General features: G+C 39.5%; 1 protein-coding gene across 1 annotated transcript in view; it reads left to right on the top strand.

Moving 5' to 3' along the window:
- The window catches only part of pcdh11 (protocadherin 11), a 115,187-nt gene extending 87,826 nt beyond the window's left edge, over nt 1-27,361 (top strand). The window contains exon 7 of the mRNA XM_026357222.1: nt 26,898-27,361. Within this exon, the coding sequence (XP_026213007.1) occupies nt 26,898-27,361 (464 nt within the window). The remainder of the gene's footprint in view (nt 1-26,897) is intronic.
- The last annotated feature ends 562 nt before the right edge of the window (nt 27,362-27,923 follow it).

Here is a 27,923-nt window from a genome sequence, read left to right as displayed (position 1 = left end):
GTTTAATATACAATATATCTAAATCATATACTACTTTGCAATTGTGACTGACTTTCAAAATAAAACACAAGCAGAACACTCGTGCAGTGGAGCTATAGAAACAAAGAAAAGCAAAGAGATGCAACAGAGCGAGACAAAGGTCACCCACAATTTCATCATGGCTGGTTGCTCTTCAGAAAGTGTTTCATTTTGTATTTAAAGTGGTCCCAATTATGGTCAATTTTGTGTTGTGAGTGTAAGGGATTCCATATGTTCATCCCATTTATAGAAAAGCACTGTCTGTCTAAAGGGGGGTTTTTGTGACAGTGTCCTTTGCAATTTCCCACAGCTGCATCCACGGTAATTGAGGCAAAAGCCCAAAAAGGTTTCAACATGTCACTAAGAACCTCTGCAGCCAGGTTACGTAAACATTTATAGATGAGTGTGGCAAATTCGAAGCAATTATCAAACCTTCCCAGTAGTTTAGACTGTTAGAATAAATGCTGCAGAAAATGACAGTTTGTAACTCATTTCAGTGTGAATTAATTTCACTTTGCTCCTTTGTGAGTAATTTAACAGTAGATAAAGGTTTTGAACTCAGAAACCTGTATAATGTATGCATTGCTATTTAGATTTAATTCACCTACTCCATCTGGTGAATCCTGTCTCTTGGACCAATAATGCACGTGGACATTGTTTTTTTAATTAACATGAATAAGCATGGAGCCGTAGAGTTTGAATATTTTGCAGAAGTGTAAAAGCTTGAGGTGGTGGTCCTGCCTGACACACATAGAACACTTTCATCTGCATATGTCTGGAGACCTGATATAATTCAGACAAATTTTTAAGCAGCAGGAAGTCCCAGTTTTAAAGATAGGACAACTGGTTTTATTACTTATAGCACATTTATGGCTTTACATGTGATCTAGACCACTGAGAAGACACATAGAGTGTCTATTTAGTGTGTGAATGAGGGTAATATGTTTAATAGTCCAGTAAAATAAAAGTAAAAATCAAGCTTGACATAGATTACGGTTTCTAAAAGTTGAGAACTGTAGAATGAGGATGCTGAAGTTGTAGTGAATACAAATGAAGTTAATGTGTACGACCTATCAAATATATTACCATATATCAGAAACTAGGATAAAAAGGTATTTTCAATATTTTTTTCTTTCTCAATTTTTTTAAATTGATTATATTTTTACTTTACTACTTTTACTAATACCACTATAATACTATAATGATAATAAACATATACTGCTTATAATAATAACTGATATTTCCTGCCTGCCTGACTGGTGCCTATGACTGAAATACAACACACAAATGTATTCAAGTTTAGACCAATGAAGAACCTTCCCAGGTTTTTCCATCCAAGTGGTCTAACAAATCAGAACAATACCTCAAAATATAGCAACCAGCTTGTATTTCTCTGGAACAATTATCTTTTTTTTAACACTTGTGCTGTATCATTCCTCTTATCCTGGGAAACAGGCACAGTAATGGTCAACAATTTGGATAGCATTTACTGTCAGGGTAAAAATACACAACTATTATGATACTTATCTCACGAGATCTGATGACGGAGAATGCCATGGGAATGATATAATCAAACTCAGCCAGGGCACCTCCAGCTTTTAGCCCATCATTTACCACCACAGCACACTTTTCTGGTGTTTGATATCCCACCAAAGCAAGCGCCGAGAAGTGCATTGATTTCACTAGGGTCTGCTTCACCGGTCCTGCCCCTCACGCCTAGTGCTTGACCCACTTATTTTCTCATCTTTCCCTGTTTTCTCATGAGAGTTATCGTTACACACTGCTTTTCCCATTACTGTGTGAGTGGATGCAGGCCAAGTATGATCGCATCGCATAGTGTCTCTCTCCCTCTCTCTCTTTCTCCCTCCGTGACTCACACAAACACATACGCATGCACTCTGTCTACCTGAATGAGTTAGGTGATACCAGCTCAGTTAGCCAACAAATAAATCACCAGACAAATTGACATATATGCCGCAAGAGAGACCGTCTTTTAACGAGCCGCTGAACACTGCATGTACTATAAGGATTCCAGCGATGATGGATATTGACAAAGCACTGAGTTTAAACTAAAGCAGTAGTTCTGCAAAATATCTCACACCATATGGAGCTAGATGGCATCTTTGCCTTTCCTACTGAGTGGGGTGCACTCACTTAGAGCTTAGTGTTACTTAAAGCAAATCAAAGATATTGCAAGTTAATGCATTAATTCCCATTTTAGAATTTGCATAACAAGCGTTCAGGTTGCAGAGAAGCTTGTATACCAGATGTTTTAATCTGAGGGTGTTCCTGTCTTCCTTCACCCTGTCAGAGAGATGCATGCTGGGTAAACAAGGCCACCCGACGGGCAGAGATATTATACTGTTTTACCTATGCACATCTAATTGAATCTCTACATAATTGCTCATTTATAGAGAATACCATACATTATATACTGTCGGTCCTGACTGGTTGTTGCAAGATGCTGTTGCAGGAGAAGCAGCCTTCACTGACAGTTCATTGTCACATCGCTGTTATTTCTAAAGATTCCAGTAGACTCCTTAAGATAAAACTAAACAGAGAAAAGCTAACTTTATTACTTTCATCAAAAACTTTGGACTAAAGCTTACTGATAGAATCGTGCTCTTTAAACAGAAATCTGAACATCTGCTATATATTCTGACCCTGTATGAAATGTTTACTACATGTAATGAAGCAAGAGTCCCACAGTTTGCCAGAGGCAGCCTCATGTATATAGCTTGAAGCCAAGCTGAACACTCCTCTATGCAGCAGTGTTTGGGGATTTTTGTGTGGTAGTGTGTGAAATCTAAGATCTGTATTTTTCACCTTGTTGGAGATACATTAGGCAATTTGCTGCTGTTGAAAATCATCACAAAACCTCTCTGAAATAGGTAAATTTTCTCTGGTGAGCACAGGATTACATCAGTTCCCAGATGCAGGACATGTGGATGCCTCGATGTTATAGAGTTCATTTAGTTTGAATTACAATAGAACTCATTGCAAAATCATCATTTACATAAAATATTTGATGTTTTACTTAGCTATGGCTAGAAAATAATTCATCATCAATCAAGTTGTTATTGTCCATGACAGGTCCTCTGAGATTGTTATTTTGATACTTGCTCAACCACAGAGGATAAGACTAGAGGAAGACATGGAGGCACCAGAGTTTAAAGCTGGAGCTTAGGTTTCTTTGGAAGGCTGCATAATATTTCTTAATAGGAGTGAAAGCAGGCTTGAGGCAGGTCTGGGGAGATTCTCCCTTCCTCCCCTGGATTATCATTTTTAAGCAGCTTCCTTGGGAGCATCCAGAATGAACATTCGAAAAGCTGGAGTTGAACAAAAAAAAAAAAAAATAGACCTTACCAATTTAGTTATTTCACCAATTTACTCGCTTTCATTGTTTCATTTTCACATTTTACTGCTCGCCCCCATCCGAGCATGTTCTACCTCATTTGGCCCAACAGCTAATGTGAGTTGGGAGCTTTTCAGTGTTCTGTAAAACTTCTGCAACTACTGTGGTAAGTTGGACAATCTTTAGTCCCCCGTTTGACACATTCAGTTCTTTGTAAGGAATGAGGAAGAGCTACCACCAGATTAATGCAGAGAGGATGCTTCACTCTTGAATTGTTTCTATTAATTATGTGGGAGTAACGGAACAATATCACCCAGAGCTGGTGGAACAATGTTTTCATTTCTTAAAGATTTTATATAAACCATATGGTAATATAAATCAATGCAGAATTCAGTTCTGCATTGGATAGATGTTTCTTTCTTGTTGTTGTTGTTGCTTTGTGATCTCCATACATATGGGGCATGAACATATTAAGGATCTAATTGTAATTTTAGACTGAAACAAATTGTGAAATTACAATTCAGTCTTATTAATGATTCTCGGTGGAAACTGAATTACAAAGCATTCATCATGTGGGGCATTTTCAACCAACCGTGTCCAAGTCAGGCCCATAAGACAAAGCCTGTTCTTATTAGCTGGAAAATCTGAACCTTTTCAGGTGCCACTTTCTGAATTTCCCTTCACTGCAATAGCATTTGCATTTTTCAACAGAGCCAGGATTTGAGCAAAGAGTGTGATTGCTCTCTTTGCTGGTTAAATGTTTAAAGAAGACATGCAATTTGAATTGCTGCAGAGCTCATCAATATGAAATTGGACTAGTGGAGGGAAACAAAATGTAAAGAGGCAGTCTAGCACTCTGTATGCTCAAATCCAACACTCAATTTTCTACCACAACAACACAGGGGCCATTTCTCAGGAAGAAAAAAAGAAATCCGTAGGCTACTCTACCTTCTGAGGGTTTTCCTTGAAGGCTACAGCACAAACACTTGCAATATACATCAGAGCATGTGCAGGGTAAATCTGGGATTAAAAGTGAATGGCTTTTAATAGACAGTAGGGTTATTAATATTTCATGCATCTTTTAACATATGAGCAAAGCTCAGTTATTGTTTAACATCAACAGTGTGTGAGTGGCGTGTTTCAAAAATATATTGATAATAAATCTTACAGTGTCATCTTGTTTACACACATACAGTAAGGAGATAAGACAATAATAAACAATAAGTCTGTTAACTAGCATAAAACATTCTTAATCCATCTAGGGAGATCTTCATTAGGCCTCTGAGCTTGTTATCTGTCACTCAAAAAATGATCCAATAGCATTCATAGTGCTCCTAAAGCCCACCCGTTGTTCTCTGCCCCGAAATCCTGCTGTGTTTGAAGATGTGTCTGCAGCAGCAAATTATCAAATCGTATTTTTCATTCTCAAGGGTTGTCAGGAGCCGCGCGACAAATAGAATTTCCCAATATAATTATGATTACTGGAGGCAAGGTGAAAAAGTAGATCTGATGTTGAGTTAAAAAGGGATGCTCTCAGCAAACAGTGGGGCTGAGCCTCTTGACAAGTGCCACCTCCTTACTTCTTACTCAGAATGTCAAGCCAGCCTCAAATTTGACTGATAATCAAGCTCCGTCCTAATACAAACGTTGCTCACCAGAATTAAATGATTTGTATGGAAAGACAGTCAGAGTTCAATAGACTTTCTGTCATCGACTTCTTCGGCTGATAAAATGCACAAGGCAGCAGGGCGAAAGGGAGCCATTTGCAGAGTTGACAGATTTCATCATGGATGACTTTAGCATACCTGAGCGCTGCTCTTTCCCTGCCTTCCGAGTGCCCTCTGCAAGTGAGAGGGGTGATGAATCAGGCTTTATGGGCCTTCAGAGTGCCGGAGAGGCCAATCAGTGCGAATGGCTGTTAAAATGCGACATAACTTGACCAGGCCCTTTTAACAAGCTCGGAGGCATACAACACCCACCATCCAGGCTGCACATTTGTATCGCTCTGTAATATCCTTTGCCCTGATAAGCTCCTCACTGAGTTCTTGATTAACAAACTTGGCTGCAACTATAAGTTATAGTGGAAAACAATATTTCTCTCTGCAATTGAGTTCATGGTCCGCCTTGACTTGCTCTCTGACTTTTCACTGCAACTCTGGTGATGGGAGAACAAAAAGTCTCTGTTCTCAGGCTCAATTATAGTAGCTTTTTTTAAAACTGCTGTTTAGGTCATTGGTTAGCCATTATACTGTCCTAGCTCTGAATTGTTCCCTCTAATAAAAGGATAATAAATAAATAAATAAATATTAAGACTGGGGTGGTGGGAGGTAGTGGATAAGGGACAGACAAAAAATACGAGCACATTACTTTTCTTTCTTTATTTCTAATACGCTGGCTGCAACTGGAGGAAAAAGTATGCCCTAAGATAATGTCCTATCTCACTGGTTTATTATTATCACCAGCTGATGATTTAATCCTTTCAGTCATTTGCTTTTTCGTACCAAATTCCCCAAAGCACTGTAGGCAAACACATTTTATACACACACAAACTACAAAGCTGGGAAAATAAAAAAAATCCTAAATATGTGAACTTAATAAAAAGAATTAATCAGACTGACCTGCGCACTGACCAAGTTCATTAAAACAGACTGTGGCAAAGACAGTGAATCACTGTCAACATTTTAGTGCAGTGTTAATGAAGGTGTGGTAGCTGTTTATACAGTATATTAACACAAATGGTCCAGTTATACAGTATAAATGATGAACAATGCTTTGTTTGTTTTGTCTGCATAAGACAGTATAAGCACACTGATATCTCCTCTTTTTTCTTTCTTCAAATAGTGTTTAGTTTTTCCCGCATCGTGGTTGTCACATTCAAAGTTTGCAATATTTCCCATGAATATTCAGTCCATCAACTTAAATTTAAATAGTGCAGCGGCTGCACATTTGAATTCTTTTCAAACAGCAACCTGAATCTTGATTTCTGTACACTCTGTCCTGTTGGTCTTTTGACTGCTTTTACAGTGACCTGTTTCTCTGCAGCTTCACATTGAGAAATTGTTGTAACTGTAAAAGCCTTTTTATTTTTATGTGTCCATCATGTTGCTTTGACAACAGACTTGACTAATCCATAGTGCAAGGAGGCCAACTGCTGGGCCAGAAAAAGGCCAGATTGATGCACAAAAATGGTAATACTGCATCACCTGGGCTTGGATTCACTCTGATCTTCCCTCTGAATATTTTATTGATGTTGTGAAGTCACATTTTCACACAGCCATAGTGTGTGCATGTGTGTGTGTGTGTGCATTTTGCCAGTGGTCTGGCAATCATAGGGAATAACACAGCTCCATGATTGCACACTGCCCTTGATAAAAAAAAAAAAAAAATCTATTCCCAGTTGAACTCAAAACAGCCCAGAGCCTTTCTCACCAAACTCAATATTTTTCCTGTATACATTCGGCAATATATGGACAACAAACATAAATGAAAGGCAACACTAGTGTTTGTGGCACTCAATTACAGTAGGACACCTACTGTATAATCTTCAATCTGCATAGACACAAAGAAAACGTTGTTCAGAAAATAAATCACTTATTATGCAATGAAGTGATCTGATTTTCCAGTGAGTAATTCTGAGATTAGAGAGCTGCGTAGAACAAGTTTAAATATATATCAGATCACAGCATATTGTCTTATGGATAGAATTACACTCTCTGTATTCTTTGGTGCATCCCAGGTTAAGTGCTATTTTCATCCACATGTCAGCTTTTTTTTTTTTTTTTTTTTTTTTTTTTTTTCTTCTGGAAGCATTTTAGATCTGACGTGCTTTTTCTTCTTGTTAAATGTCACTGACAGATTTTGACATGAAAACTTAAGTTAGCAGTATCCAACCTGTCATACTGTATTTGTAAACAGCTTACGTTTCCCTCTGTGAGCTTAGGGGAAAGGAGGTGAAGCCTGACAGCAGACAAGGGTTTTTAACAAACATCCCCACATGCATACATAATGCCCCATTTCAAAAAAAAAAAGAGAAAGTTTGCCGCTCCATTTAATACGTTGCATTTCTCTGAGCGCCCAGAGGATACCTTCTGTCCACAGCTTCTATCAGCTGCATGCACTATACTTAGCAACTGTGAATCCTACTGTATGGCAACATAGCTCACCACTCCCCCTATCTATGCATCAAGGGAATGAGTGATTTAGTGTAATGAGATTATGCCTCCTGAGGAATCCGTGTGCCCATGCAGAGTTAAAGCATCTTGGAATAATCCATCTCATGATGAATTACTTTGAGTTTTTGCAGGATGAACTTTGGCTTGCTGGACAAACTTTGGACGTCCTGCATTGGCTACATCACCAGCCACATGCTGTGTCCATGTCCACGGATACTCATTGATGCAGCTAAGTAGTATGACTGCTTTACTACACAGCAGAAGACAAGGCCAATAGAAATCCTGTGGATTTCTATGGCTCAAGTGGGTTTAGCTCATCAGCAGAATAGGAATCTTGTGAGTCCTCTGGGAGTTGGGCCGGGGATACATCAAGGGCAGGTGTGGGGAGACAGGTGACCCATGGCCTTTGCTTCCCACTAACTGACCTTGGAATGAGATTTCTGTCTCTGAGCTCAGGCTTAAATCTTCTTCACTAGATCAATTTGATGATGAATAAACGGTCAGGCAGGAAGCTTAGGATAAGAACTCAATATCTAAGTAGAAAGACACACATGGGACATAGTGTATCTGTTAAATCATCTCTCTTTTTGCTACACATTTAAGATTAACTTATTCTAGTAACATGACACTGCACCAGGAATTGCCTCAGCTTTACGGTACATCCACAATCGTTGTGATCAGCACATCTTGATGCATTATTGGGATTTTCATCCCTTTAAATATGATCCTATCAGTTTTCTGCAAGAAGCTTATTACAACACATAGTTATGTTTTATTGTTAAGGAACCTCAGTAGTTATAGAGCACGGGAGGAATTCTTTGACACTTACTTTGTTTCCTGTGTGAAACTGATTTTCTTTTAATAGAAGATCTGGTATGTATAAGAAAAAGTACGTTACTGTATAAATTGATGTATAGGTTGGAGAATGTGTTGCTATTATTTGTTTATTGAGCTGTATTCAGAATTGACAGTTTGAATTCAGAGGTTAACTCTGTAACAGTATAGCTGTACAATCTCATTATGGGAAACATACATACTGTACTGGGATCAAGCCTTTTCCAGATATTAAATAAATATATTTTGTGTGAACACTGCTGCTCACTGTGTGCTCACACACGGTATTATTTCATGTTCATTTAAAATGTTCATAAAAAACTAAAATGTTGAGATATTAAATAAGTCATTACTCTGTCACCAATTATAATATACAATTTTAATTGCTAATTAATTCAATTTATAACTAGGGATGTTTCAGGGCATCAAAACAGCTAAAAACTGCTATTTTTATTTTTTTATCATCAATAGATATTTTATTTTTGCATAATAAGGAATAGTAGTATTGTATGGGCATAGTGTCTAAGTGGCATGCGTGGCTAAAACATCAACCAGGTGGCAGTTTGAATTTTCTCACCTTTGGAAGGAGTGAAAGTAAGCAGATGGCAGGCCTTTAGGGTCCATAGCACATTGTCGACAACGAATTACAGTCCAGAGGGGAATGGGATGGCTGATAACCTCCATCCTATGGTTCCATCTGCTGAATCCTAAGCAAGGACAGTGCATTCAGACATGCAAACCCAGACATTGACATCTTGTATGCCTAATGTAGATTTGTGCAATGGGAACGATTTGCTAATTGTTTTATCAGCTTTCCTGGAAAATATGTATTTAATTTAGGCATTGCAATATTTTGTACAAGGAGAACGTTTCACATTAGATATAAATTGTCATCCTTTTGTTCCACCTTTGTATTTATTTATGTTTTATGTATTATTTTGTGTGTGTTTAATTGTCATGCTCTATATTCAGTGTTTATTAAATAGACATTTTGAACACTGCTACATTTTCTGAATCACAATAACTAAATAATAGCTCATGAAAGAGTAGTGATGATGTAAGAAACTAAATTAGATGGTCATTCAAAGGGATTCAGCCTGGCATTTGTACCTTCAATACAAAGTAATCTCCTGGCGGTTTTCAGGACATCTATTCAAAGCTCCTTTGCATGGCTCTTGGGGTGATCTAGAAAAAAAAACGACTTAGAAATGGCAAACAAAGGCAATTGTCAGAAAACACATGCCAAGTCAGTCTTTTGTCCTGTTGAAACAAAGTGATTCGTCATGTTCCGTACATTCACTAGGTTTCAAAATAGGCTTTCATCACAATAGGGCTATCTAAATCCTATTGTGGCAGAACAAGGCAATGTTCTCAGAATCAAATGGAAAAGGAATAATGTTGTTTCTAATTGCAGTTCCTTCGCTATATTCTCCAACTGGGTTTAATCTAGCTCCATTCATGCCCATGCTAATCACAACATGTGTGCAGCGGAATTACTCGCAAACAATTCAGGCTGTTATAATTACACAACAGGCATTGGCAGGAGCCTTCAAAGTTATCAATATGAACTACCTGGAAGCAGTTAGTTTACTGATGTCTGAATATTTTAGAGGCTACGCGGAAGAGTGGACACTGGAAAGTTACTTCATCCAGCTCTGCTGACATTTCGACCAGTGTTGCAGCTGTGTTGAGCACTGTGGAACCTGCTGCCTGGTTGCATGTGACAGGAGGATTCCTCTCCTGCCACACTTCCATGAGGAGGGGGTACAGTAAGAAATCAAAGCATCTGCCGATACAACAGCTGTTTCTACTTATGTAATGGCTGCAGGATGACTGTTCATATCCTGGCTCGTTGAAGCTGTCAGAAATCATTAATCTTCGGCCTGTCTGTGGGGCCGTGCTGTCAAGTTGTTTTTGGACATCTGTGGCTAGACAGAAGCAGGACACATCATTTAAGCAAGCGCCTCACACCTTTGCCGTCTTACAAGATAGCTTAAAATAATCTGACCCCACCTGCAGCTCTTACGTTGCCGCGCTAAAATATGTTAATTAAACGCCATTGAACTTGTGTGAGGCTGATAAATGTAAAACCTGCTCCGTGTCGTCGGCGTATGAAAAGTAATAACAAAGCCAACGCAGGATAACGTATAACACAATGTCATTAGTTTCTACGTGTGTGTAAGGACTCGAATGCTCAAAGAGGACTACAGGAAAAAGCACATTCTGTCAAGTGAGCACTACAGGAAGCTATTGATGGTTGGGTTTATTCATGTCTGCTGCTCCCTCTTGTGCAGTGCTCCATATGTTGTAGGGTAGACGTACTGTACTCCTGGTGACACGCTGCAACAGAGAGCCCTGTAGAGGTGCCTCAGACCAAATAGCGCATCAAAGAGCTTAGCTGCAGCATTAGCGAGGTCTTAAGTAACTTTTCAATGTAACAACACATTGAAAAGAGACGCTGAGGGAGATGATATGCCCTCTACTGGAAGATAGAAGCAAAGCATGGAACAGCCTGCATGTGATAGCTGTATTTTCAGGGCGGATTATAGGTGTAAATGCACTTTTTATTTATGTATATTAAATATTTTTGATTTATTTTTTGATCTATGGATTGCTACTGATTTGCAAATGAGAACAAATGAATTATGAAAGCACTGAACCTTTAAAGTGAGATGTATGGTTTGGCCCAGCTCATAATTGCTTTTTCAAAGACTAGCCTTGGAAGTAATTAGAGGTTGGAGTAAAAACACTAACCCTTCAGATAATCAGCCTGCCATTAACACCTTAGGGACTGTATTCTGTTATCAGCTTGACCCTACTTGGAAAACACACTCTCTCCTCCTGATTTGCAGGCTTTACTGTTTAGACACAAAGTGTTAGTAGATTGATTGGTGCAAAGGTCGCCCTGTAATACTCCCAGCATATTTGTGGTCCAGGAAGTTATTGACTAAATCAAGTGCGTGGCATCATACTTTTCAGCAAGATAGTTGTATATGTAGCAGCCCCATGTTGAGCCCAGTAAACTAATTAGTCTTTTTCTGAAGCTAAATTTCCTTTTATTGCTTGACCTTTCGCGGTGGCCATTGATAAACTTGTCATTGTGTGAATTTTATTATGGAGAGAAACTCATCTTTATTGATCAAATTAAGAGGCAGGAGGGAAGAAGGGGATGAAAGGTGCATTCTGGTGAATATAGTCGCGCTCACTGGGTTTCCAACCGATACATCAACTCAGCAACCTCTCCTTTTATGATTTCATTTTTAATTTGCTTTACAGTAGAGCTTTAACACAGATGGAGAAGTATATGTTAATAGTGATTTTGGAACTGTCCTGGGGAAGCTATGGACTACTACACAGAGGCTATTAAATTTGTTCCAGTCCTTGTTGATTAATGTCTTGGATGGGTTTTAAACACTGCCGTTACAAGGAAATGCAACATTTAATTCATATCACACACACTTCCTGGTTGTTGCTCGACCATATGGTCCTTGATCATTTGGCAACAGGTACTGTATATAAGGTGCAAATAACTGTGAATAATATATGCCTGCTTTCACATGCCAGTGCTTTGACAGCTTTAAAGACAAATAATACGTTGCTTTCAGTAGGAAGTCATGCAGCTTTATTTATGGTTAATTTAATTTATTTACAATATTTCTGCTTCAATAATTGATGCACCATCCACAAATCATTCTTTTCACAAGGAGGGAAGACAGCCTTCTATTTAATTTTGTTATTTTCCCATTAAAACCTGAGAAAACATCAAAGGCAGAATGATTTAATTAACAATGTGGAGAGTCTGTGTACAGCCGTCTGAATTTTGCAAATTACTCTTTGCTGAGAATAAGAGACTTATCTGGTCCATACAGACATCGCTGCGCACCTCAAAAGAAGTTGTGTTGACACAAGGAAGGGGAAAATACATGTCTCCTCCAGACAGAATTATCCACTTCACAGGTATTTTCAGTTTACAGTTTCCAGGTTGGAAAATTAATACCCTTTCTTCTGCTGCCAGTAGAGTTTACAACTCTTTGTTGTGTGCTCTGTGAAGTGCGAACGTAAAGCGAAATAGAAGAGGAGTTAAGTGTCATATATGGACTATGATTGTGATTTGTTCCTTAAAGCATTTTAGTTCTTGATAATTGTATTTGTTTTTTGTTTTGTTTTTGTTTTTTGATGGAAAAGTGGCTCAAGGATTATTACCCTCCTGATTATTGCCACTTGGGTTTGACAGCTTTCGCTCTGCTTATCGCTACTTGTGGCTAAGATGTCCAACGTAGCCCGACAAACCCTAGAAAAGTGCTCTCAACACGTTTAATAATGACAAAAAATTATGTTTCAGATGAAAATGGAAAGAATTACCAGTTGGGGCATGTTAACCACTTTAAATGGTAATTGTGCCACCTTGCTCTTTAAAGACCTATATGAATCAAAGAGCAATTGAAGTGAATGCGGTGGGAGTGGGAACTGTTTCTCACAGTCTCTAAGTTGAGAAAACCTCAGCAGTGTGGGTAGTGTTTTTGAAGGTCAATATCTCTGGACGTCTCAATGTTGTCTTAAGGTTAGGTGTGATGTCTGATTATATTTCCATAATGCATTATGAAGAGAATTGACTGGGGCAAATGCTTGCAAATTAGTAAATTAGTTTTTTTCTGCTTGTCAAAGAGATGGATCGTTAACACCCAGGCCTCCACGAGTCTGACTTCAATATCTTGACTCACTGTAAATAAGAGTTGATGTGTGGGTGAGGAGTGGAAGAGAGATAATGAAAGAAATACTAGAAACCCTGCTGTCTAACATGAGGTCTGTTTTTTAGACTCTATCCCCTAATTGCTTTTCCTTGTTGTGTGGACAACCTGTAGAGGAAGCTGCCTGATCCAACACATGCTTAATAATAAAGCAGAACGCCTAAATTTGTCCTCTCGGGATGAAAATGAAATCTAGAAAAATAAACACATAAGCACAGAGACAGAGAGAAAGAGAGAGCGGCGAGAGTTAGAGACAGAAACAGAGCGAGAGTAGAGGCAAAGACAGAAGGAGAGAGAGGAAATAATTTTATTTTCTTTCTAGGGGTGACACTTCTAGCCAATTCAATATCATACCTGCAGTGTGTTTTGTTGTGGTGTTCCGCCTTCTGTTTGACATTTCTGGGTTAGGAAGGGCCCCTCACAGCTTACCGTCGCCATGTTTCACATAAAATCACATTAAGATATTACCTCCGAAATGATCTTCTTCCTCTGTCGATGCGTGATCTTGTTCTATTATCCTGGTCGTGAGCAAGCCACCACAGGTGAAAAGGAAGGCAGACTAAGGCAGAATATCGTGGTGATAGAAATGCCACGTTTGATAGGATCACTTTAATTACATGCGTGGACTAAATTGTTCCTCATTGGCTGTACATTGTGCTGGCTAATGTCTCGCTTTGAGTGACAGTCTAATTCAAATGATTTCATGGGACATTGAAGAAAAAAAAACATCTGGTGCTTTATCATTTACTTTAATAATCAATTTAATTATGGCTTAAATCAATCACGAACGACCTTTAGCAACATTCAAGGAGCTACCGGTTTCTTGTGGATGGAAATAATGAAGCCATCAAAGCTTGGTGACAGAAGCTTTAAAGCTAGTTTGGAACAATGTTAAACAAACAAGACTTTATAACTGCAACTTCTACTACTACTACTACTACTACTACTACCACTACTACTACTACTACTACTACTAAAATAACATTAAGAATATCAATGATTCTTCTTCTTATCGTTAAGTTAAATGCACACTTATCTTGCCTAATTTTTAGATTCTATAGAAATCGCCTTAGACCCTGACTGTTTACTGGAGATGCCAGGTACTGTGGAGTGTGTTCGGGGGTATGCTGGAGAATGTGGGGTGGGGGGGGGAGCGGGGGGTTCGGGTGAATATCATCAATCAGCATTAACCATCAGCTCTGAGCTATTGACTGATGATTCACCATGGCAGAATCTCTGACTCTAAAATGAAAGGCAGCAGCAGCAGCGGAGGCAACATGAGGCAGAGACACTCAGTTGATTGGCACCTCATTGAGTCTGGCAGGGGAGCCTTTGATTGCACTAGCTGTCAATATCACATAATTGTTTTTCTTACATACATGGTGCCCTCTGTTTTTTGCAGCAGGGTCTACTATTCCATTTGCCTGTACGGCATTGTGCAGCTACTTTGTAAGACAGTTTTTGCAGAACTTATTACAATTTTGATGAGTTTCTTTTTCTTTTTCTGAAAACTACACATTTGCTGCATCTAGAGTAACAATCTATCACATCAACCAATATGTCATTATGACACTGGTGCATTAAAATTCACAACCCATACTAGACAGCTAGATTAGCTACATATGGTAGTAAATCTGTCCTTCACAGCTACCGCAGGGTGTATCAGAGTAGCCAGTTATGCCTTAAAGCTTTAATTGCTTTAATTGAAGCCCTTTCAATTATCACATTAAGTGTGTTACTGGAATACATATACTGAGCATACTTCTGTCTTGACAAGGGTGAACTCCGTGTGTATTCATTGAAGTCGGTCTCAAATTGAGTTTAAATTCCTTCTTAAATGGCACCCTTAACTGCTGGTGGAACTGTCCAGGGCAAAGAGAGCAACACTGTTCTCCACCCCAAGGTCAGCGGAGAAGACAAGATTTAATTGAAATTGAAACTGTCTACCTGATAGTTTGAAATAATTAGCAATATCAGAGTGGAGAGAGGGAGAGTCTGGAATGAGGAAAAATAAAAAAGGACATAACCCAGATAAAAATGGCAGACTGGTGGCAAGTCATCACTTCTGCTGAATTGCATGTCACTGTGATTGACTGGACTTGACTCTGGATGTCGCGCGTGAAACTCTTACGTAGTAAGTAATGCAAACAGGACATATGTAAGATGCATAATAATAAAAATATATGGTGGTTTGAAAACCACGTTTTCATATCTGATATTGAATCAGATAACAAGCAAGCTTATCTGCCAAAATCGATACCAATCCAATAATATTACTTTTTCCCTTTCTTAACATTTTTTTCTCAACTTTTCTCAATATTTAAGGTGTTAAGAGGATGCAGTGTGCGTACAGAGCCTATATGTCATATCTCTCATATCTCTCAGCTTAGGAGCCTGACATCCTTCTCAATATTGTCATATTGCATAAATTGCAACTCGTTGTGGAGTTTAAATTAACGCCACACGGCCGACATAATGTCAGTGACGTTGTACAGTAGCTACTGTTCATGTGACATGCTGCTCTCACTCAGGTGTTGTTAAGCAGTTATGATGATGATGATAGTTTAAAAGCAATTGTCCGTGATGATGATATATACCTTCCCTCCCCTTACAATATCCTATCCACAGACTTTTGCCAGTATCGGGCTACTACTAATACTGAATGTTGGATTGGCGCACCCCTACTAAAAATTCACCAAAGGTTTATAGAGGGGACCTGTCTGTGAGAAAAAACAAATGTATTTTTTGGAAGTGATGAGAATTGATCCAGGATCTCGTGCAAAATAAGAGACTCAATAGGCCCCTAAATGTTCATAGAAACTAAACCTCTCGTCTCTGGAAAATACACTATTATGGATGCATGGCTCCCAAAATCATCTACCCTGTGCTAGCAGCTTTCTCCTACCACCCGTAAAACCAACTCTGCCACCTCTCAGCCCTGAAAGACTTCTGAAGTCACTGCTGCCGGCCCAACATTTCCGCACCAGTTAATAAAGGGGAAATGAATTGTATCAGTGTTGCTGTCTTTGCTCATAGTGAATAGGAAATTATCATAGAGATGGGTATTGGTGCCTTCACACACTGAATTACATAGAGAACAAGCCTGTTTCTTTCTGTCACACACTCGCTCACACACACACACACACACACACACACACACGCACACACAGTAGCTTGAAATAAACTGCAGAGGTGAAATTGGCTATAGTGATGTCATCGGAGCAGCAGTGGTGGTGCTGGTGGTGGTGATGAGTCAGGAAGCCCTGGCAATTTTCTCCCACGATTCTGTAAATATGCAGACATGTTAGTGACATTCAGGGCTTTATTTTTTCTTTTTTTTTTTTTTCAAACTTCCTGTCTCTCCATGTCATCCCCGGGCTCTGCTAAGACATGTCAACATTAGTGTGGCTAGTAGATGCCAGACAGAAGAAATGTGACATACCCTTGCCTCTTTGTGGGTGTTTGTCGTGTTGGACGAGGACAAAACAGCGGACACAAAGAGGATGGCACCCCAGGACAAACCAAATGTACAAGTGTCCTCGGGGCCTGACAGGCGCGCAAAATCAAAGACGTGGGGTGTTAATATCTGATAGTTAGCACTCTAGGCTAAACAGCATAAAAGACATTGAGGTCAATGGGTTGCCGGCAGTCTCTAGAGCAAAGTAGCTACGTGGCTATTTTCACTGTTGTCGCCACTGGAGCATTCACTTCATCATCGCAGGCGGAACACAATCAGCGAATGTACTTTCTGCTTTTGTCCTTTTATTTCATTATAGTATGTTTTTTTTTATGTTTGTTTGTTTTGGGTTTTTTTTATTCAGACTATTTAGAAGTGAAACAGGAGCTGTTTGACATGCCCCCCAGTGGAATGAAAGCAGACACTGAATCAAGTTTTAAAACAGCAGGCAGATTGGACAAATATTGTATATTGATAGTATCAAAGAAAATTATTTGTAGAAAGTGGGTATGGGCATTTTTACATATGAGTAATTTATTATTATATACGTATGCTATGTCTAACAACATATAAATTAAATTCTAGGTAAGTTTATTCTGTCTCTATACTTAAGTTTGCCTTATTTAAAAAAGCCTGAGTTACAGTAATGAATAAAATCAGCACACATCTGTATTGTGTGGTGCATTTAATCTGTTTCAATATCACTATAAGACGCTCTTAATGCTGTGTAACATCAATTAATTATGTTTGCGTAAGAGTCACAGTTTTATGATGAGACAGCCATATGGTTATCTAGTCTGAGAGAGAGGCAGTAATGAATGGTTTGGTTCACTTAGAGTGCTCATACATACAAACAGCAACAAAATCATGTTATTTCTATAAGACACTACAACAACAGGATCTATTCCAGTTGATTTTTTTTTTTTTTTTTGGTCTTCACAGATTTTGAAATATGTTCTAGGCTTATTGCATTATTTATAGGCTGCACGTCATGCCTTTTTTTTTTATGTTTCTGCGACTACCATATTCTCTCACACGCTCTCTTTCCCCCCCCCCGTGTGTCTATCCGTATCCATCTCTTTTGCGAATGCTACTTGACAATACCTGAACTCAACACACCCCAAATAATGCGCATAGTGACAGAAACATTAACACAAGTCACTGAGCACCTCTGTGATTTCAGCGAGAGCATATTTGTCAGCCGAGGCCTGGAGAAGTAAAAAAGCATATATCTGAACTTTCAGTGGTTGGGTTTTTGGGTGGGGGGGATTGTGACAGTCAACATCAAAACAGTAAAAAGTAAAGCTGTGATTTATTGAATGCGCTGCTTGCGCCTGCTTTTATGTTTGCCAGTGATACATTATATGACTTTTCTCCTGCTTTCAAGAACATGGCGATGCGGATGAATTAAACATGTTAAGCAGGAACAGGTCTTTCTCTGAAAGCCGTACCCTTTTCATGATAACCCCTTTTTAGACATTCAGTGGACTTATCACAGCGTATAAATAGGACAGAATTCATTATTCAGGGGAGGTTTCAGTGAAAAATTAATAGTTGTCCCCGGAGGAGGGTCTGTGGCGCTGCGGAAAGGGAAAACCTTTAAAGTGTACATGCTCAGGGGGATCTGGAGAGAGTCTGCCCCTCATATTAAACCTTTACCATGCTACACTACACACTGATACTGCAAATGGAAGTTTGCTCAACACTAATGACTGTGACTAATACTGTACACAGTCTGCATTCATGCCTAAGCTGTCCGCAAAAAATATTTTGAAGATGGAGAAAGAAAAGCGGAGAGAAAACGGCGAGCGTGAGTGCCTGCTCCTGACACTGACACCTCATATAGATTACACATTTTCAGGATTGCCTTGTGGGACAAAACACCAGGATTTGAGCTGTTGACATCTGAGAGTCTGTCTTTTTTTTTTGTGAATATACTGAATGATTTCACTTAGAAATACTACACTGCACAATAAACACACAGGCACAGAAAAACAACAACAGAAACTGTTCTCTCAGCTCCGCCATATAAGAGATTACAATTTTCACCATGCCTAGATAACTCATGCAGTGAAATCATGCCATCACTTGTGCTGAGTGGTTTTCAGTCTGCCTGTTATCCTTTGAAAGATGGGCTTCACGATGCCTTTGTATCCACGTCCTATCTGCCTGGCCACGGAGGCAATAACAATAATGTATGGCTAAGGGAAAACAGAGCTAATCATCAATGACTGCAAGATATATAGCATATGCAGTGGCACCTTGTTTATTACCCTCTTTTCTCCTGCTGCTGAATCCATCGGCTGTACAGACAGGCCGCCGGATCTGAGAGCTTCTTCAATGTTAATTTGATTCATTCTTGTTTTCCATAATAATTGGGGGCAATGGGTCAGTGTGATGAATTTGCTTGTTACATGACACAGGATGTAGCAGAGTGGTGTCTGCGGTGCAGTTTGTCTATCTAGTCTCTCCTGCAGCATGCGAAGCAGTGGCCTCATTTTTATTAGCTATTTTTTGAAAATATCCAGTCGGTACTGGCTCCTAATGCAACAAGTTGAATGCTTTGAAGACGTCCTTATGCTTTAAATCTGCTTCTAATTTGATTTTAAAAGGCAAGCTAAGAGTGTTACAAGTGACATTTACATTTTTGGAGAAGTCATTTCCTAAAAAAAAAAAAAAATCATGATTGTTTTGATAGTATTCCTTGTGGAACAATCCAATCTACTTGCAAATATCAGCCAGCTCTGCCAGGTCCCACTACTTTTCTTTCTTTCTTAATCCTTCTAAAGTATGTTCACTTACTTTTCATTCCACATTCTTTATTTTCTTTTCCCAGACCTCATTTTATCTACACAATATGGAAATGTTCAGACTTTCATCTATGTGCAATGAATTTTAAGACGGATTCACTAACTCTCTCTCCTATAAATATGCGTTTATGTATTGCTTCCTTGTCAGCGACAGCACAACTACAGTTTATCTACAGTATCGTCCGGCACTCGCAGAATTTCAGACAAAAAAAAAAAAAAAAAAAAAAGAATGTATGGCTTCCTTTGAATGAGATTTTAATCTTAGCACATTGGCATAAGTGCATTGGTTTGTGTGCATGCATCTATGCGAGCGTGAGTCTTGTGTCTACCCCCCATCGAATCTCTGCGCCTCCTCCTCTGTGTGCTGTGTGTCATTGTGGTGATGAGCGCTGATTGCAGATTGTTATGGTGTTTGCACCTCTCATGTATCTGGCCCATGCTGGGTATTTGGCCAGGCCTGATTGTGTTGATGGTGACACCAGCATCTTGTCCTCAGGTGGGGGGGCCCAATAGTAGTCCAGACATAATGAAGGAGATGTAATCAACCAAAGTCACACACACAAAAAAAAGTCAAGTGTCAAGAAGAAAGCCGGCTCTGTGTTCTACCTTCCCGACTGTGCTCTCTGTTGATGGAAATCACACAATTGTGGTTGTTGATGTTGCGGCTTTTTGTAAACATTTTAAGCCGAGGCAGAGCGAAAATTTGGAGGTGTTTTTCTCCCCTCGACAACAAAGGTGACTTCGCAATGGAGGAATTTACATTAAATTAAGCCTGTACATTGTGCTGCTGTTGTATATTCTCAGTGGAGAAATGGGTGCTTCAACTTACAACATACTTTTAATCAATGGCAACAAAAAGGAAAGAAGCAAGTGCTTGGCTTTGGACTGTTCAAGAGATCCTTTCTCTCTTTGTGCACTTTGTCCTCTCCCTGTGCTTTGTTATTTGTTTTGGTGTTCTAATCTCAGCCAAGTCAATAATATTCTTTGTTGTCTGAAATTGTATGTCGGGAACAAAAAGCCCTCCTCCTTTTGTGGAAAGTACCTGTCTGTGACTTTTCACTCTCTCTCAGACTCCCAGATAAAGTAATCATTAGACGTTGTTTTCTGCCTGCAATTACTTTCAGTTACAATGGGTCAAACACTGGGAAAGCAAAAGAGGTCGAGAGAAGACAAGGCTAGATAGATTACAGGCGAAGAACTGTAAAGGTCCCACAAGTGCTGATAAATACGTATGTGACTCAGAGATTCACCGTTGTCAGCGATGTCTCGGTAAATGCATCAAGAGTAATTAGTCTAGAGTATATATGGACAACCATGCTCTTCTCTTATCTGTGGCACATTGTCTCCTTTAAAAAAGGCCATTCATTACATCTGGCACTATTTGTTTCAAAAAGTAAAAAAAAAAAAAAAGAAGAGGAAAAATGGCTTTGCCGGTTTTTTTAAATCTAACGTTTTATCGCTGCTACACAGAATTGCACTGAAATTTATGTTTCAGTAGGATAATCCACTATCCCATTATCAAAGGTAACCCATTACCATTCACTGGCATGCAGTTCTTCAACCATACGATCACTGATGTGGATGGCTAAGAGATGAAGGCTGTAGAGAGACGTTTCTTTTGCTTATTTCCACATTCTATAGCAAACTCACATTAATAAAATTCTTCAGCAGCCCTTGACAAGTTATCTATCCTAGCAGTGATTCTTATAGAGCTTCATACACGCCTACTACATAGCACCACTGACCTCTACTGATCTCTGCCTTTCAAAGAGCATACCAAGTTTTCATAGCTACAATGGAATATTTACCTCCTCCTCCATGCCCTTGTCAAAAGTGACAATGACAGCTCTCATTGCCTTTGCAAGGGATTATACTGTACCTCCTCTTGATAAAAGTAAAGAAAACCAAATAGAAGTGGAGTCTGATGTGCAGAGAAATGTTAATTTTCAGACTTGTTGCCACTGAGACGGGATTTTTCCACACACGTTACCCAGATTCCAATATCATTGTGTGGGTAACGCATACAGAACTTGTGAGTATGGCACATAGTTTCCATTCATGAATAGAACATGAATTTATAGTTAGTACACGTCGTCAGAACTGTGCATCAATCACAAGCGTGCATCATAAATACGTGAAACCAGAGAAAGCAGGAAGGATGGTGAAAAGCATCAAGCATGTGAGTGTGAAAGCGTGTCTCATACTTGTACGTCTGTGAAAGTAAAACGTTATGCTGTCCTTCAAATGATGATTGCTACGGCCGGGATGAAAAGAATGACATGTCTCTTTTCAGTCCAACATCCAGCGGTTTTTAATAGCGCTATTATTATTAATGACCATTCATTTGCTTATCCAGATTGTACCGTTTGGAGTGGGTATAAGGCCGCGTGAAGTGATAAAGTCTCGGTAATTACAAATCCAATTATTTCTACGGAGATTTTTGAAAGAATCTTCCATATTCTTGTGTTTAGTTTTTTTTTTCCTTCCTCCAGATATAGTGACACCAGCCCATGTTCCCCCATGAGCCTTTTCTCTCACTTATCTCCTATGGCACAACACATAATATGATAATGATAATATTTTTGCACTCATCATAGCTCTAGTACTTGTAGTACTCCAGGATAGTTCTGTAACCCTTGACAAGCTCTCCATTTTAAACATCTCATATAGCTGAATATGAACCTCTTCCTTTTGTTCTCTGGCACCATTAAACCTGTTGATCCCAAATTAGCTGACACTGAGAGGAGCAGAGGTCCACATGATAATGCTCCGGTTAGTGAAGGTTTACTTTCTTGGCACAGTTACATTCTGGAGAATGCATGAACTTTTGCACTTTTGTGAGTGTTGTGTGACTAGAAATAAAGTCTTTGCAGTGAAGAAAACAACTGTGTTGCATAGTGGCAGGTCTGATATGTATGAAACCTTAGACAACACGATGAAAGGAAAAACTTCAGATTTAAAAGATCTAAGCAGTGGGAACCACACTGCAGTCATACAACCCCGTCTTCAGCAAATTCTGGTTCTACAACTAAAATACAACTGAATATGTTTTTCTAGCGATCACAATCACAATTATGTTGTGATGCAATTTAGTTTTTGAATGAACGAAGCATTACATTTACTAACAGAAAGTGCAGGACAGACCGTGGACCCCAGTTCGAGTTCCAGAGTGAGGTTGGGTTTAGGTGAGAAAAGCAGTGATTGGGGTTAGAGAAAGATTGTGTTTCTGTTGCAATTTTAGTAAAGTCGATGTGTGTGAAGGGACTGTTTCTTTACTAAGCCAGCCCATAACTTTTCCCTGATCCTCACCCAGTGCTGTGAGTGACTGAATCCAACCATAAAAACATCACAAAACTGGATGATGTACTGCTGATCTTTTATAAAACAACTTAATCGTGTTGCAGTTCCCCTCAAGAACATATTTGTGTTTGTAGTTTGCACACAGTAAACTAATCAATATAATTTAAATATGGCCACGATCATGCATGCTCACAGAAAACCAATGGCAAAATTTGACCATACATGAATTTTGCAGGTAGTTTTTAAGCAAAACATTGTGTAGCATGAGTCAGGGGCCTAGTCCACCTTCCTGATGGCTGTTCAAGGAATTTAACGTCCTAGATGCATGCAATTATCCTTTTAATTAACAATAATGAGCTTGTGCATGCTGAATTAATGAGTTGAATTATGATATGTGTGCAGACCTTAATGTGAAGATCATCAAGATGTAACTAGCTGTGTCAGTAAATATCATAAACTGTCATGTTAAATATCTCATGGTATTATACTGAAAAACCCTGATCAGCTGGCTAATGTGCATCCTAGCTGTATGTGTGCGCGTGTGTTTGTGTTTCTGTCTGTCACAATTCGTATTTACATTAATGGATTTCATGGTCATCAGAAAGTGAAAGTAAATGCATATCTGTGTAGTAAAAGGAAATTGTAATACTTGAATATGTAAAAACAAAACGTCAACATCGCAGATGTCTAGTGGGTAATTTAGCGCTTGAGCAACTTGATGAGATTTATCATGGAGAAAACAAATAATTACAACATTACCTTGATGCCAAAATGTAACCAATTATCTCCATATTACAGACTGTGTATAGTAACTGCACCATTAGCATGCAATATCATGGGCTTGAAAATTTGAATTACTCCTGGTTATTTCAGCAATACAGCATATACAGTATTCAAATTCGAACAAGCACAAAACTAATTTAAAAAGTATAACCCTACTATATATTTACCAACTAAATTTAATAACATTATAGAAGAAACACTCTGGTTAATTGTTCTAAATGAAATCAGAAGTTTGTATTCTGAGCTGATTTAGCACTGGTATTGAATCACCTGCACTGCAGCTGACTGGAATAGTACAAAATGTGAGTGAGCACAGACTGGATAAAATCAGAAGTGTATACTACAGTATGTATAGATTATATATTATAATCCAACACAACAGACTTCACCCTTTGTGTTGATCTTTTCTGTTAAAGCCTTAAACATACATACTTCTTGAATCTAAACAAAAGTTTGCTGCAAAAACAGTGTCTTGGACTGGATCGCAAAACATTTCAGGCATTCAAGTTATCATGTCCCGACCCCCTTTTCTAAACGAAAATATTTCACATTACACAGAAGCATTTGCCCTTTTGTCACCTTGTGTCCAGTCGAACTGCGAGCTGTAACGTGTGCGGTATTTTCATTTAGTCCAAAACAACATTCTTTGGGAATACTTTGCATATCATTCAGCAGACTCATTCCTCTCTCTTACACATGTTTATACAAGCGGTAATGTTTGACCACGTGAACATAAGGTCGGCTCAAGGTGGATGCAGCAGTGGTCGATCTGGGGCCGGCCAAAGGGTGTGTTGATGCTGCAGAAGTTACCGTTAGTACTGACTTTCTATATGTCTGTAAGGTCAACTACAGTATAAACCTACAACTGTGGCCTAGTGGAAAATGCACAATAAAACTACAGATATTATTTTACCTTATGACAGATCAGAAGAATAAAAATATGAGTTGAATACCACCTAATTGTTGGAGTCAACAGTGATCAGTTATTCTGGGCGAAAGCAGCTGAATTCGTATTAGAAGTTCAGTCAGCTCTGCAGAGGAACAAACCAGGCATCAACCACATCTCCACTGCTTAGTGAAGATGAATCCTCTCAAATGAGAACTGTAAGTCTGATCTCAGTTGTGCTGTCTATTACACCCTATTGTTTGCCATTATCCCCACTTGTCTGCCATTCAAATTTCCTTGAAGGGAAGGTAGAAAAGAGTGTTCACTGCATCAGGGGATCCGTGGCGTCAGTGATGTGTGATTCTTCCTGAAAGCTCCGCGGGGTACAGTTGTTTCCCCTGAATACAAAAGACAGCGGTATCACAAGCAGGCTGCGGCATACCTAGCTGACGAAAGCAGCCAGAGCTGTCAGCGACATCACTCACACCGTGCTCCCACCCTCCCACACCCGCCACCACCTTTTCCAAACTATCCCACTGGAATAGAAAATAGTACAGGCCCGTGTCTTTTGGAGAGGCTGGATGTGAAATATTGCATACAAAATTGGAGCTACTGAAGGCTGTTGACACAGAACTGCGGAGAGTTCAAGCTGTGTGAAGTCACGGATTCACAGACTACTTTTCATTTGTTAAGTACGTCACGTTAAAGACAGCTTCACCTTTGGCTGTACTGATCACTTAAATTCGAGGAGGAGGGATGCACCGTGACAGAGGCACACTTCTGGGACCTAACACAAACATATACATTGTGTGTTCAGGTGCATGCTTGGGCAGTAAGATGTTTATGCTAATAGCACCACCTCATTAAAAGCGGTAGTACCATGAATAGGTATCACCAGCAGCAGAAAACAGTCTGCGAGAGATTGAGTCAGGGCACGGCCGAGACTTGGCTCGGCCCTATTGTGCAAGCTCAGAGCACGAGGAAGCGGCATCCATTTTTGCCTTAATGAAGATAGTGACCCTCTGAAAGGTGACACATTTACCACCCAGGGGATTTATACACTCCTGCTCCAAGGCTCCAGTTCAATATGGAGAGGACAGATTTGACTCCACGTGGGCACTCCAAATATATCCTTACAATTTATACCAGGCGATTCATTTTCAGACACTGCTCTCATAATTAAAGTTGACGCTGTGCTGTTCAATGTGTGGTAGCACAGATAATACAAAAAAAGAAAAAAGAAGGGAGTGCACTGGGCCATTACGCACCAATCTAGACAGTTTTGGGAGATGTCACTAATGCACAGTAATCACAAGATTCATTTTCATTTTGTAGAACGCCATAAAACAATAAACAAGGTAGCAAGCATATCTGCTGATGGAATAGAGTTACACAGAACATGGAGACTGTGTGTGTGTGTGTGTGTCTGTGTGTGTGTGGGTGGGTGTGTGTGTGTGTGTGTGTGTGTGTGTGTGTGTGTGTGTGTGTGTGTGTGTGTGTGTGTGTGTGTGTGTGTGTGTGTGTGTGTGTGAAGGAAATAGCTGTCCTACTGTACTAGGGTCTAGGACCGCTTAATTATTTATAGCATTCTTACTTATGCAAATATACTAAATAATTTCTGCATGACAGCTTGAAGCTGAGGCCTAGAGGAGTGTTGTGATGTTGAATGAGGACCTCTCTTTCCTTTGCATGGCCTAGGAAACATAACACTGCGGGCTCCTGGTTGCCTTGGTGCATACTGTTTTACATTCTAATTGTCTGGCTTGACAGGCTTTATTGCCGAGGCTCAACGCTGAGGCCTCATCCCAGACTCATTCCACATGTGATGTCAGTGCCGGGATAATGAGATAAGATAGTTTGAGTGCTTAGCCTTGCCCAGTCGCCTCCTCATTCACTTTTCTGTTTTTTTTTTTTCTTCCCTTCCATCCATGCAAGCTAGACGTTGCCACAATTAACCATGTATATTAATTATACCTGAATATGCTACAGATGCTCACAAGATCCTGGGATAATGTGATTTGAGTTTTCTTATTTGACCAGATTTATTTTGCATTCTCAAAGATCAAAAGGGTTTAAGATGAGCCATAGTGACAGTGATTAAAATAAACAATGCTTTGTTAAGATGTTCATTAAATATTTAATACTGTAAAGCCAATCTGTGACACAAACAGCAAGACATTTTTTTTTTCTAACTCTAATTAAGCTACAGGGAATTCATTGCATATTGTAGGTAAACAGACAGAGTCATGGGAATACCAATGGAAATTAAATGCTCTGCTGCTGTTTTTTTTTATTACAAGATGAAATGAAACATTTATCATTGACTTTTATTTTGCTAAAAGGCTGACATTTTGTGGGTCAACCAATGATAAGACGACAACTATCTTCTTTGTTTATATTATGATTCATGAGTTCATTCAGTGCATTTGCAGCATCCAGTATAATCATTGTATTTCAGCTGCACTCTCAGTATGTTCTGACCTGGTGGATTAACTACATTGTTTGTCTCTTTCTCATTCTGTTTTTTTTTGCAGCCATCGAGGTGAACCTGCAGAAGGCCTTGGCTGAGGCCTCTGAGACCTGTACCCAGGAGTGTCTGATACTGGGCCACTCCGACAGCTGCTGGATGCCCCCAGCCCTGGCCCAGTTCCAGGGTCCTGGCAGCAACAGCCCCACCTCCACCCCTACCACCACCGCCATCACTGGTACCCTCCCCTCTTTTGGCTTCCAACCGAGTTGTGCCCGGGGAGCCAAAGCTAACATGGGCAGCATCGGGGTCATGGATGGCCGCCATACCCTGGGCAGGTCTGTGCCCAAAAAAGATGAACTGGACAAAGGGATCAACCGACCACAGTTCTACAATACCCTGGATAGACACTGCAGTAGTAAGAAGGAGGACCCTGTCAAAGTTATCCCCCTGGCGAGCTTCTCCTCTCCGGGGCAGCAGACATCCACTGGCGGGGGCAGTAGCTCTTTCTTACACGAGCACCAGTTGTAAAAGTAAAAGACAGCTCTTCACTGACCTGACATAAATGTGACTCCATCCGCAGATGGCTTTGTGTCAGTGAGATTCTGATCAGTATGCATGTGTACGTGTGGAAGTATGCATAATTTAAATAACTTTGACCAGCTCCAGATAATGAAGACATCTGAGATTGGATGTGTTCTTAATGATTTTGCTCAGACAAACTCATAGCAGACCCATGTACAATAAATAAAAGGTACACTGTAGTTCTATACCAAAGTAGTTCCATCACAGAAAAAAAGACCTTTTTTTGCTTTTGATTCAGTGATGTTTGCTAAGTGATAAGAAAGGGCAATGTACGCTTTAAGCTCCTTGGGCCCAGCTTAGTGGAACTGTGTCCTAAAAGACTATTTCCTTGTGCAGAAACAAATGCAAATACTGTACTTTGTGGTGAGTGAGCTAAATTGGGCTAAATGTTAATTATCAGCTCTGGGTGGATGGTGTTTCTGTTCAAGTTCTAGTGAAGTATTGCTCTGTATAACACGCAGCACAAACTGTTTTGGTGGCGGAAGGTGTTTTTTTTTTTTTTTTTTTT

Source organism: Anabas testudineus, chromosome 10 (assembly GCF_900324465.2).
Source record: "Anabas testudineus chromosome 10, fAnaTes1.2, whole genome shotgun sequence".
Lineage (NCBI taxonomy): Eukaryota > Metazoa > Chordata > Actinopteri > Anabantiformes > Anabantidae > Anabas > Anabas testudineus.
This window is presented reverse-complemented; position numbering and strand designations above follow the sequence as displayed.